Below are 13,087 nucleotides of genomic sequence, written 5' to 3' on the forward strand. Positions count from 1 at the left end.
CACCATCCCTGGAGCTATTCAAATCCAGACTGAAAAGTCACCTGTTTAGCCTGGCATTTCCGGACTTATAAAATTCTTCCTCTGTACCACAATGGTCTGAGCCATGCTTATGCGCTTTGAGTCCCACGGGAGAAAAGCGCTCTACAAATGTTAGTTGTTGTTGTTGTTGTAGTTGTTGACATGTAATGGCGGCGTCTATGCGGCTAGTGGAAGAGCGGAGGACTCAGAAGATGGACGGGCACCGCGACACAGGACAGGTAATGTATAAATGCACATATTACACGCACATTTATACACAGCGGGAACAGCGCTGGGGGTTCGTCACATTCGCCCCGATATCGCTTGCCGTTACCGCACACGATCGACCACGACAACCCGACATCATGCAGCATGTCCGAATGATGTGCTCGCGCCCGATATCGGTCACATCCTCAATCAGGGCATGCACCTGACGGCACCAATTTTCATCCAATTCGATAATAATTATCAAATCGGATGGTTGATCGTCCGCCAAGACACCGTTATTCCATTGGAGGCATCGATAGCCGACAAATTCGGTCACAATGATCGAATCTGGCAGAGACTGATGCCACAGCGTGACCACCCAATCATCATTTTCATCAACTTTTTAAGCAAAAATTTCACAAAACTATCCATCCGGCATGCTGGAAAGTACTTGAAGGGTCTCAGCTGAGTGATAGGCGGCAGCGGCATTCAGCATCACGACTGATGAACCCCTGGCCGGTCTCCCCCCATGTATGTAACCACAGGCCCGTGGTGCGCGTCGCAGGCTTACCTGTCCACTGGGGCGCCACCTTCTGTCTCCCGTTTCTTTCTCCATGGGCGCCGGCACCACGTGACACTGCTGGATGTTAATGACTTTGGGGGTGGGGTGTCACAATGTACAGGTGCCCCAGGTGGCCATGGAGAGGGAAGAGGGACACAGGAGGAGCCCAGAAGCGGACAGGTGAGGATGCAACACTCATTACAGGCACTAGGCGCGATGAGCAGTCATTTGATCAGAGCTCTTCTGCTCTGTGCTGGGGAAGCAACTCCCTCTCTTCTGGAGGTGAATGAATATGGGATGCAAGAAATCAGATACTTTCACTATGTTATATATTATAGCTCTTCGGCAACATGTTCAATGGGACACTACTAATTCCATTTTCCATTTCATGCAAACTGTATGCAGCTAGGAATCGAGCTGATCTAATAAACTTCCAGTTGATTTTAAATGTTTGCCCAGGTTCTAAGCTGCATATAATTTGCATGAAATTATCATGCAAGTTGGATTTATTTGCGTCTCACTAATAATCTGCATACTTCACATAGCAGGTCTGAGTGAAAATGCATTTGATTGGCTGTGAGGTTTGGCTCCGCCTCTTACAGTGGATGTCCAGTTGGATCAGCATGGTGTTGGTCCCCTCCTTGTTGACGCAGCTGACGTTGTAGACCCCGGAATCCGCGCGGGTCACACTCAGAATCTCCAGGGAGCCGTTACTGTGCAGCTGATGGCGGAACGCTCCCTCTGCAGGGAAAACACATCATCATTATTATTATTATCAATATTTTCTGCTGTATACAGTTAATGCAGTAGTCAGTGAAACGTTACAGACTGAAGACTGAAAGCAGTTTCAAGCTAACATAACCCATAAACGACACCTGTAAGGAGAGAGATATGGAGGCTGCCATATTTATTTCCTTTTAAACAATACCAGTTGCCTGGCTGTCCTGCTGGTCCTCTGCCTCTAATAGTTTTAGCCATAGACCCTGAACAAGCATGCAGCAGATCAGGTGTCTCTGACATTATTGTCAGATCTGACAAGATTAGATGCATGATTGTTCCAGGTAGGATTCAGACTCTACTGCAGCCAAATAGATCAGCAGGGCTGCCAGGCAACTGGTATTGTTTAACAGGAAATAAATATGGCAGCCTCCATATACCTCTCACTACAGTTGTCCTTTAACCATTACACTATTCAGCCAACAAGCATGCAGCCAATCCAGTCAGACTTCAGTCAGAAATATCTGATCTGCTGCATGCTTGTTCAGCGTCTATAGCTAAAAGTATTATTATTATTATTATTTATTTATATAGCGCCAGCATCTTCCGTAGCACTGTACATAATACAAACAAATAATGGGGAACAAATATACATAAGAAATACAAGACACTGTACAGTCATGACATTGAATAGAATAAATATAGATACATACATAGTTGATATGTAGTTGGTACATGTGCATATGTTAAAATAACATCAGTATAAGAAAACACTAGGAGGAGGTCCCTGCCCTTGCGGGATTACAATCTAGAGGGTAGTGGGGAGGAAAAAGTATTAGAAGACAGCCAGGTAATGTGCATTGTTTAAAACTAAATAAATTTGACAGCCTCCATATCCCACCCACTTTGGGTGTGCTTTAGGCCCTGTTCACATTAGCATTAAAAAACGGTCCGTTCCCAGATCAGAAGGGAATGAATCGGAACAAATGCAATGTTAAGTCATGGATCCGTTCACATGCGTCCGTTCAAACGAATCTGTTCCGCACGATCCGCTGAACATAAAACAAGTTTCCTGCAGAACCAATTTTTCCAGGACCACTGAGCGGAACGGAAACGGAAGCTGAAGCGCTGCAATGCATTTTGCGCATGGAGGAAAACATTTTAGCCATTTATTTAGAAAAAGGGTTCTTTACAGTAAGAGTGATTAAGACGTGGAATGCATTGCCACAGGAAGTCGTTATGGCAAACTCTATACCTGCATTTAAATTGGGCTTAGATGCTTTCCTTGTGTTGAAAGACATCCATGGCTACAATTACTAGGTAATGCCTAATGATGTTGATCCAGGGATTTTATCTGATTGCCATCTGGAGTCGGGAAGGAATTTTTTCCCTTTTGGGAATAATTGGACCATGCCTTGTAAGGGTTTTCGCCTTCCTCTGGATCAACAGGGATATATGAGGGAGCAGGCTGGTGTTGTACTTTGTTTTTTGGTTTTTTTTTGTCTGGTTGAACTCGATGGACGTATGTCTTTTTTCAACCCAAATAACTATGTAACTATGTAGCATTGGGGACAATGAGAAAATGGAACATTTCTTCACACTAGTGAAGAAACGGACCGTTCTAAATAGAAAATACACTTTGGGGGTCTGGGGGGGATGTGGGGAAACAGAAGCAGCTGAACGGCAACAGAGTGAAAACGGTTCCGATCAACCGGTAATCAGATCCATTTTCACGGATCCCTTTGCCACTTAACCTCCTTAGCGGTCTGGACGAGCTCAGCTCGTCCAGTACCGCGGAGGGTGCCGCTCAGGCCCTGCTGGGCCGATTCCTTCCAAATAAAAAGAAGCACACGCAGCCGGCACTTTGCCAGCCGCGTGTGCTGCCTGATCGCCGCCGCAGCGCGGCGATCCGCAGCGTGGCAATCCGCCGCGTGCAGCGACGAAAGTGGGTCCCCCCAGCTGCCCGAGCCCAGCGCAGCCGGAACAAACAGTTCCGGCCAGCGCTAAGGGCTGGATCGGAGGCGGCAGACGTCAGGACGTCGGCTGACGTCCATGACGTCACTCCGCTCGTCGCCATGGCGACGAGGAAAGGGAAACAAGGAAGGCTGCTCATTGCGGCCTTCCTTGTTACTTCTGATTGCCGGAGGCGATCAGAAGTACGCACTAGGAGCGCCCTCTAGTGGGCTTTCATGCAGCCAACTTTCAGTTGGCTGCATGTAATAGTTTTTTGTTAATTAAAAATAAACCCTCCCGCAGCCGCCCTGGCGATCTTAATAGAACGCCAGGAAGGTTAATTGGAAGTGTGAACCGGGCCATAAAGGAAACCTGTAATGTGCAGGTTTTCTCGTACTGCGCCTGCACAGGACGCTCCCCACAACGGCTGTGCAAAAGAGGATGCTCACGAGGGCCGCACAGGCGCAGTGGACGGCAACTTGCGGTAAAGAAACTAAGCTGAAGATCGTTCAGAGACGGCGCGGGCACAGGAAGGCGGCAGGGGGCTGGCAGAAGCCCCAGGTAAGTGAAACTCTTTATTTTGCACACTACAGGTTTCCTTGAAGTGGCGCAATGTTTCCTGATGAACTAACAGTTCGAATGAACTAAATGGCTGCCCCTATATGCCGAGAACTAAAGAACCCTGTCCCTGCGAGTAAAGCAGGCACTCTGGGGGAAGTGTGGGGGACCCTATCCCTGACATCTGTTGATGAAACTTCCTGGATGGAGCGTGAACTTGCCCTACAAGGGTGTGTGCCAGTGTAAAAGTTACGCCCCTACATGCCCCTCTACGTCTTGTGTTTTCTTTGAGGTACTTTAGGCTGAGGAGGCAATTTACATCATCGCATTATTGGGAGTGCGGCAGGATTGAACTAATACTATTAGCATTTCGTATGCACACAGGCATACCTCCCAACTTTTTGAGATGAGAAAGAGGGACACGTAAGCCACGCCCCTGCCACACCCCTAATCACGCCCCTTACCACACTCCTAATCACGCCCCTACCACACCCCTAATCACGCCCCTGTCACACCCCTAATCACGGCCCCCGTCACAACCCTAGTCACGCATACCATAAAGATTTCATAAGAAAAATATGTTGTTTTATAATTCAAACCACACTGGTCTTTTCTATCCTGGTTCATTTTCCTTCATATTAACATTTTAAAATTGGTAATATATCAATTTAAAGGATGGGAATAAAGTTCACAGTCAATCAAACACATTTTTTAGTAGAGAAATATATATATTTATATAGAAAAAGGGACAAAGTCCTGAAAGAGGGACACATGAGGAGGAAAGAGGGACAGAGGGACAGGGCTCCCAAAGAGGGACTGTCCCTCCAAAAGAGGGACAGTTGGGAGCTATGCACAGGGCCGGATTTCTGGCAAGGCCACATAGGCCATGGCCTAGGGCACCAGAAGTTTAGGGGCGGCTCAGTGAGGAGCAGTAAAGCTGTTGTTTGCAGCCATCCTATCTACAAAGACAGCTTTAACCTTTGAACTCTCTGTCCTGTACTTGTGTAGGCCCTGCAAGACCTGTAAGCTCTATCCTGCCCGGTATACATCAGCCTAACTCTCATGGTGACACAATGGGTCCATCATTAATGAGATGGCAAACATAACATAAAAGTTCTTAAGCAAAACATAATTTATAATCTATATGCGTATTACTAAACTACTTATTGTCTGTGACATCCAATGATGGAAAGAAAGTAGAATTCTTATTGGGGCACACAGAGATAACAACCATACAGACAGTATAGTTGGCCTTGGGCGGTAAAAAGTACAAATCCGGCCCTGGCTATGCACACAGGCCAGAATTATTGACCTCTCACTGATAATCTCGTTAGTTGATCTGCCTGCCATATTCAGCATCTTGTAATACTGTTTTTTAGCCACAAGATGTCGCTGTTGCTCCCCACAGGAGCGGCTCTGCTAGCTCTATTTATTTCCATTAGCTGTAACACCTTCAGGCTAGACATTGAAATAATAGTGTATTACAAGAGGCTTTGAGAACATTTAAATAATGCATTATAGAATAATGCCACGGCTGTTGTTTAATGTGCTGCAAATAATGGGAGCGTCAGGAGAACATTCACAGAAAAATAAAAGGTAACTATTAATTCTGTGTTCTATAAACGCGTACGTTAAAAAGGGGCGATGGGAAAAAAGGGCGCCGGGTTTTTAACGATAAACATGGATTACGTTTAAAAATGTATTTCGTTTAAAAGTAATGTTTTTAAACGTTATAAATCATTAAATAATGTGTATTAAATCGGCAATTGTAAAAACGTTAATCTTTCGTTTAAATAATGAAACGCATAATAACGTTTAAAAAAAAAATTACTAAGTAACCCTCCCTGTACCTACCCCTGACCCCTAGACCCCCCTGTTGGTGCCTAAACCTAAGACCCCCCTGTTGGTGCCTAAACCTAAGACCCCCTGTTGGTGCCTAAACCTAAGACCCCCCTGTTGGTGCCTAAACCTAAGACCCCCCTGTTGGTGCCTAAACCTAAGACCCCCCTGTTGGTGCCTAAACCTAAGACCCCCTGTTGGTGCCTAAACCTAAGACCCCCCTGTTGGTGCCTAAACCTAAGACCCCCTGTTGGTGCCTAAACCTAAGACCCCCCTGTTATTTTTTTCGTTTAAAAATAATGTAAAAAAAAAAAAAAAAAAAGTAATGTTTTTCGTTTAAAAATAATGTTTGGGAAAAATATTGTACTGGTTTTCGTTTAAAAATAATATTTAAACATATATAAATCATTAAATAATGTGTAATCATGAGAAACAGTAATAAAACATTAAGTCTCCGGGCGCCGCTTTTAAAACGTTAGTTTTCTCCGGCGCCCTTTTTTCCTACCGGGCGCCCATTAAACGATATTTATTATAGAAGTGAATGGCGGCGCCCGATTTGTCCACTAGCCTCAGGCGCCCGAATTTACTGTTTCCCTATAAACTCCGCGAGTGGCAGCTGTGCGGTGACTGATAACCAGCAGCACCGCAGGTACCTCCCCCTCTGGGATACACAGGCTGCAGAAGCCAATATCACACAATCCTATCCCTGTGACATGTGGCTAAAGGATAGATAAAAGTAACTACACCTCTCATATTTTTGTGAATATTTAACCACTTAAGGACCAGGGCTTTCTGCAGTGATCGGTGCTGCGTGGGCTCTCCAGCCCGCAGCACCTATCAGGATTGAGCCTTGGCGATCAGACTTCCCCCCTTTTTCCCCACTAGGGGGATGTCCTGCTGGGGGGGTCTGATCGCCGCCGGCTGTTTGTGATCTGCGGGGGGGGGCTCTTCACAGCCCCCCTCCGCAGCGTTTTCCCTGCCTTCCCGTCCCTCCCTCTCCCTTCATGGGCTGCATCCGTCCTGCGCATTGAAGGATAGGCTTCAGCCTATCATATGCCGGCGATCCCCGGCCAATCAGAGGCCGAGGATCACCGATCTACGTCACGGCGCTGCTGCGCAGCAGCGCCATATGATGTAAACAGTGGGGATTTCTTCCCCGCGTGTTTACATTTTGCCGGCGAGCCGCGATCGGCGGCTCTCCGGCTGTTCACGGAGACACCCTCCGTGAACTGACATGGAAAGGCCGCTCGAGCGGCCGTTTCCATGGTAACCCACTTAAGACCCGCTGACGCCTATGAGCGTTAGCTGGTCCTTTTTAATTATAACTTTTCATGGGATAACACCTGGCCCTCTACTTCGCCCTCCAAAACCTCCTCCTAACCACCCTATACATCTCACACTCCCATAGGCGACTACAGGACTTTACTGGAGTTGCCCCCATCCTGTGGAACTCTCTCCCACTACCCAGAGCTGGATTAAGATAAAATGGGGCCCTAGGCAAGGTAGTACCTCTGGCTTATCCTGATGCATCCATTTGGCAATCTGAGCCCCCCGCCACTCACTAGGCTGCAGGCAGCTGGCTAGGTTGCCTTTTGGATGATCTTGCTCTGCCACTGTCCATAAGGCTTCCAGTGATAACCTGTGAAGATCTAGTGAACACCATGCCCAGGAGAGTTAAAGCAGTGCTGGAATATATATACTGTATATATCAGCCATTCCTTCCTTCAAACAGTCAGGTCATCTGCTGTGCCCCCTAGACAGGTGCCTGGGGACTAATGGGTGTCAAGGGGCGCACCCGCCACTTTATCTGGCCTCACTTTATTTCAGCTTACCAAAAGGACCACAAGAAGGTGCCAAATTAACTCCCTTGCGTAGGGCCCAATTACATCTTAACCCATCTCTGCCAGGCATACTCAGGACCCTCACCCCTCCACCACCATCTCCCGCTCCACACAGTCAGGTGGTGTACTGTGCCCGGCATACTCAGCACCCTCACCCCTCCACCACCATCTCCCGCTCCACACAGTCAGGTGGTGTACTGTGCCAGGCATACTCAGTACCCTCACCCCTCCACCCCCTTCTCCCGCTCCACACAGTCAGGTGGTGTACTGTGCCAGGCATACTCAGGACCCTCTCCCCTCCACCACCATCTCCCGCTCCACACAGTCAGGTGGTGTACTGTGCCCGGCATACTCAGCACCCTCGCCCCTCCACCACCATCTCCCGCTCCACACAGTCAGGTGGTGTACTGTGCCCGGTGTACTCAGCACCCTCACCCCTCCACCACCATCTCCCGCTCCACACAGTCAGGTGGTGTACTGTGCCAGGCGTACTACTCACCCTCAACCCTCCAATACCATCTCCCGCTCCACACAGTCAGGTGGTGTACTGTGCCAGGCATACTCAGGACCCTCTCCCCTCCACCACCATCTCCCGCTCCACACAGTCAGGTGGTGTACTGTGCCAGGCATACTCAGTACCCTCACCCCTCCACCACCATCTCCCACTCCACACAGTCAGGTGGTGTACTGTGCCCGGCATACTCAGGACCCTCACCCCTCCACTACCATCTCCCGCTACACACAGTCAGGTGGTGTACTGTGCCAGGCATACTCAGCACCCTCGCCCCTCCACCACCATCTCCCGCTCCACACAGTCAGGTGGTGTACTGTGCCCGGCATACTCAGCACCCTCGCCCCTCCACCACCATCTCCCGCTCCACACAGTCAGGTGGTGTACTGTGCCCGGCATACTCAGGACCCTCACCCCTCCACCACCATCTCCCGCTCCACACAGTCAGGTGGTGTACTGTGCCCGGCATACTCAGCACCCTCGCCCCTCCACCACCATCTCCCGCTCCACACAGTCAGGTGGTGTACTGTGCCCGGTGTACTCAGCACCCTCACCCCTCCACCACCATCTCCCGCTCCACACAGTCAGGTGGTGTACTGTGCCAGGCGTACTCATCACCCTCACCCCTCCACTACCATCTCCCGCTCCACACAGTCAGATGGTGTACTGTGCCAGGCATACTCAGTACCCTCACCCCTCCACCACCATCTCCCGCTCCACACAGTCAGGTGGTGTACTGTGCCAGGCATACTCAGTACCCTCACCCCTCCACCACCATCTCCCACTCCACACAGTCAGATGGTGTACTGTGCCCGGTGTACTCAGCACCCTCACCCCTCCACCACCATCTCCCGCTCCACACAGTCAGGTGGTGTACTGTGCCCTGTGTACTCAGCACCCTCGCCCCTCCACCACCATCTCCCGCTCCACACAGTCAGGTGGTGTACTGTGCCCGGTGTACTCAGCACCCTCACCCCTCCACCACCATCTCCCGCTCCACACAGTCAGGTGGTGTACTGTGCCCGGTGTACTCAGCACCCTCACCCCTCCACCACCATCCCCCGCTCCACACAGTCAGGTGGTGTACTGTGCCAGGCATACTCAGTACCCTCACCCCTCCACCACCATCTCCCGCTCCACACAGTCAGGTGGTGTACTGTGCCAGGCATACTCAGTACCCTCACCCCTCCACCACCATCTCCCACTCCACACAGTCAGATGCGGTACTGTGCCCGGTGTACTCAGCACCCTCACCCCTCCACCACCATCTCCCGCTCCACACAGTCAGGTGGTGTACTGTGCCCGGTGTACTCAGCACCCTCGCCCCTCCACCACCATCTCCCGCTCCACACAGTCAGGTGGTGTACTGTGCCCGCTGTACTCAGCACCCTCACCCCTCCACCACCATCTCCCGCTCCACACAGTCAGGTGGTGTACTGTGCCCGGTGTACTCAGCACCCTCACCCCTCCACCACCATCCCCCGCTCCACACAGTCAGGTGGTGTACTGTGCCAGGCATACTCAGTACCCTCACCCCTCCACCACCATCTCCCGCTCCACACAGTCAGGTGGTGTACTGTGCCAGGCATACTCAGTACCCTCACCCCTCCACCACCATCTCCCACTCCACACAGTCAGATGGTGTACTGTGCCCGGTGTACTCAGCACCCTCACTCCTCCACCACCATCTCCCGCTCCACACAGTCAGGTGGTGTACTGTGCCCTGTGTACTCAGCACCCTCACCCCTCCACCACCATCTCCCACTCCACACAGTCAGGTGGTGTACTGTGCCCGGTGTACTCAGCACCCTCGCCCCTCCACCACCATCTCCCGCTCCACACAGTCAGGTGGTGTACTGTGCCCAGTGTACTCAGCACCCTCACCCCTCCACCACCATCTCCCGCTCCACACAGTCAGGTGGTGTACTGTGCCCGGTGTACTCAGCACCCTCACCCCTCCACCACCATCTCGCGCTCCACACAGTCAGGTGGTGTACTGTGCCAGGCATACTCAGTACCCTCACCCCTCCACCACCATCTCCCGCTCCACACAGTCAGGTGGTGTACTGTGCCCGGCATACTCAGGACCCTCACCCCTCCACCACCATCTCCCTCTCCACACAGTCAGGTGGTGTACTGTGCCCGGCATACTCAGGACCCTCACCCCTCCACTACCATCTCCCGCTCCACACAGTCAGGTGGTGTACTGTGCCCGGCATACTCAGCACCCTCGCCCCCCCACCACCATCCCCCGCTCCACACAGTCAGGTGGTGTACTGTGCCCGGTGTACTCAGCACCCTCACCCCTCCACCACCATCTCCCGCTCCACACAGTCAGGTGGTGTACTGTGCCCGGTGTACTCAGCACCCTCACCCCTCCACCACCATCCCCCGCTCCACACAGTCAGGTGGTGTACTGTGCCCGGTGTACTCAGCACCACCACATGAATCGGTGAGGGTGTTTATCAATCGTTCCACAGTCGTGGCTAAATGTCATCCATACAATACAATACACAGCATTCACAAGTGAACCGACAATTCATGAATCATGTGATCTCTCTGCACACCTCGGACGAGGATCCTCCCTTGCAGCGACCAGGTATAGTTGACCTGTGACGGGTTGGCCCTGATGTGGACGGGGATGAGAGCTGTCCCATGCTCCACCCCCTGGACAATCTTCGGCTGATCATCTGTGAATTCTGGAGGAACTGAAACAGAAACATATTTATGCATAATGGGATGTTAAGGGATCCTAAGGGATGTTCATGAACTGGTGGGGTTGCAGCAAGAATTTGCTTACCTATGGGGGGCTTCTCTGTAGCATTCTTCCTATATGTAGCCCTCCATCTTCTTTCTCCCAGGCCGCAGAACAGCAGGTTGAAAATGATATAGCGCATCACCGGCCGTCACAATGCAAGCTGGGGACACGCAATGTGTGCCGGGAGATGGAGTTCCCATTGATGTGATTACATCTCCTGGCCAGCTTGCACCGTGTGTCCCCAGCATGCATTGCGGCGACCAGTGATGAGCATTATTATCGCTGGAATTTTAACCTGTGGCACAGGACAGAGAAGATGGAAGCTTCCATACAGACCAGCGGGAGGGCTACAGAACAGCCTCCCTGTAGGTAAGTAAATGACTGCTGCATCCCAAAAGCCCCTTAAAGTGAACCAGAGAGGAAGCACCCTCATGTATTTTATTACATTTATCAGTGGGAACATGACAGTAAACACCTACCCTGCTTTTAGTTTCATTCTTATCTGCTTAATTAGTCTATTATCAGCTGTAATAAGAATCCCCGACTGGCTCAGTCTAGGTTTGACCTGGAATCATTATAGCTGAGTCACTCTTCTGTGGAGTCTTTTCAAGCCCAAGCCTGCCACCTCCTGGCTCAGATTTCCTGCTTTGCATACTTAGAGCTGTGATGACATCGGAGGGGCTGCTGCTGCTGAGAGAGAAGCTCTGAAACAGACAAGTGTGGCTGCACTATGATCTGTGTGCACTCTGCATAGATAATGATGATGACTGCAGTTTCATTCCTATGAGAGACACTTCCTACAGGCAGCTGCACATCATACCAAAATGAAAGCACACAGATGAAAGGCTGCAGCAGCCTTTCTCATATAGCCTAGATAGCAGCCTAGTCTCATATAGCCTAGACAGCACATCCAGAACAACTCATAACCCGGAAGCAGAAGGGATATGAGCCGGCGGCCATATTTGATTTTTCCTGGAGCAATAATGGATAAAAAACACTAAAAAAGGCACACCAGAGCGGCGAAATTATCAGGTAGAGCATTTATTCTATACAAGCTATCGACTGATATGTTTATTTTGTGTGAAACGTTCATCTCTGGTTCCCTTTAAGGGGAGGTTTTGTTTAATAAGCTTGTTGTACTGTTGCAGGTGCTCAGTATACTTAATATAACATAAAACATGGATCAACCCAACTCCTGAAGGAAACTTACAGAGAACATCGAGTTTATAGAAGGTGTTGACGCCCTCCTTAAGGACGCTGTTGTAGGATTTACATTCCACCTGTTTTCCGTGATCTGCTGAAGACAAGGACAGCGTGACCCGGCTGGTGGTCGTGTTCCCTTCATAAAGTCCTTTTTTGGTCCCCAGGTCCTGGCCTTTCAAACTGCAAAATACATCATGGGTTATTATGAGTGTTCTCATCTCACCAGGTAGCACCATAACTCTTGAATCATGTGTCCTCTAAAGAAGACCCACCCATAACAGATAAACAAGGCCAAAGTTTTATGTTATTGGTAGTCTTCTCTACAGGACTCATGAGCTGAGAGACTAGGATGTTTCTTGGTTTGTGTTTAACCAGATATGTTGTAATGATCCAATATGTTTCCATTGTATAAAGCTTCTCTCTCTTTTGGTTGTTCCCATAGTGACTGATTACATCTATGGTCATACTCTGAAGCCACTTCTGATGGTCATCGACACTTAGATGTTTAACACTGCATGCATAAAATGGCGCAGTGAGGAAAAATTGGCGCCAGGTGAAGGTAATATAAGACTAAATGATAAATACTGGTGTGAATTGGGCGGCAGATGAAAAAATGGGTCTACATGAAAAGGGCGCCGATAAAAAAAGGGCGCCTGGTGGAGCCCATATATATACCAACTTCGGCTACAAAAAAGACGCTTGGTGTAGCCCATATAAAAACTTCGGCTACAAAAAAGCTCCGGGATGTGTTAATTACTATTCCCCCTCCAGGCCGCCATGGATAGTGGGGGAATGAAATAATTCGGCTTACAGTGCTTGTAGCCCATATAAAAACTTCGGCTACAAAAAAAAGTCAATAATATGGGCTACAGAGGGGCACCTTACTGTAGCCGAAAAAAATATGGGCTACAAAGGGGAGC

At 49.8% G+C, this 13,087-nt stretch overlaps 1 protein-coding gene across 1 annotated transcript in view; it reads right to left on the reverse strand.

Annotated features, from left to right (window-relative positions):
- Positions 1 to 13,087, reverse strand: part of NPHS1 (NPHS1 adhesion molecule, nephrin) — a 104,285-nt gene that overhangs the window by 31,865 nt on the left and 59,333 nt on the right. Inside the window, exons 15-17 of the mRNA XM_068241848.1 lie at positions 12,175 to 12,347; positions 10,774 to 10,914; positions 1,388 to 1,528 (exon numbers count right to left, since the gene is read on the reverse strand). Coding sequence (XP_068097949.1) covers positions 1,388 to 1,528; positions 10,774 to 10,914; positions 12,175 to 12,347 — 455 coding nt within the window. The remainder of the gene's footprint in view (positions 1 to 1,387; positions 1,529 to 10,773; positions 10,915 to 12,174; positions 12,348 to 13,087) is intronic.

The sequence above is a fragment of the Hyperolius riggenbachi genome, chromosome 6, assembly GCF_040937935.1.
Source record: "Hyperolius riggenbachi isolate aHypRig1 chromosome 6, aHypRig1.pri, whole genome shotgun sequence".
NCBI lineage: Eukaryota > Metazoa > Chordata > Amphibia > Anura > Hyperoliidae > Hyperolius > Hyperolius riggenbachi.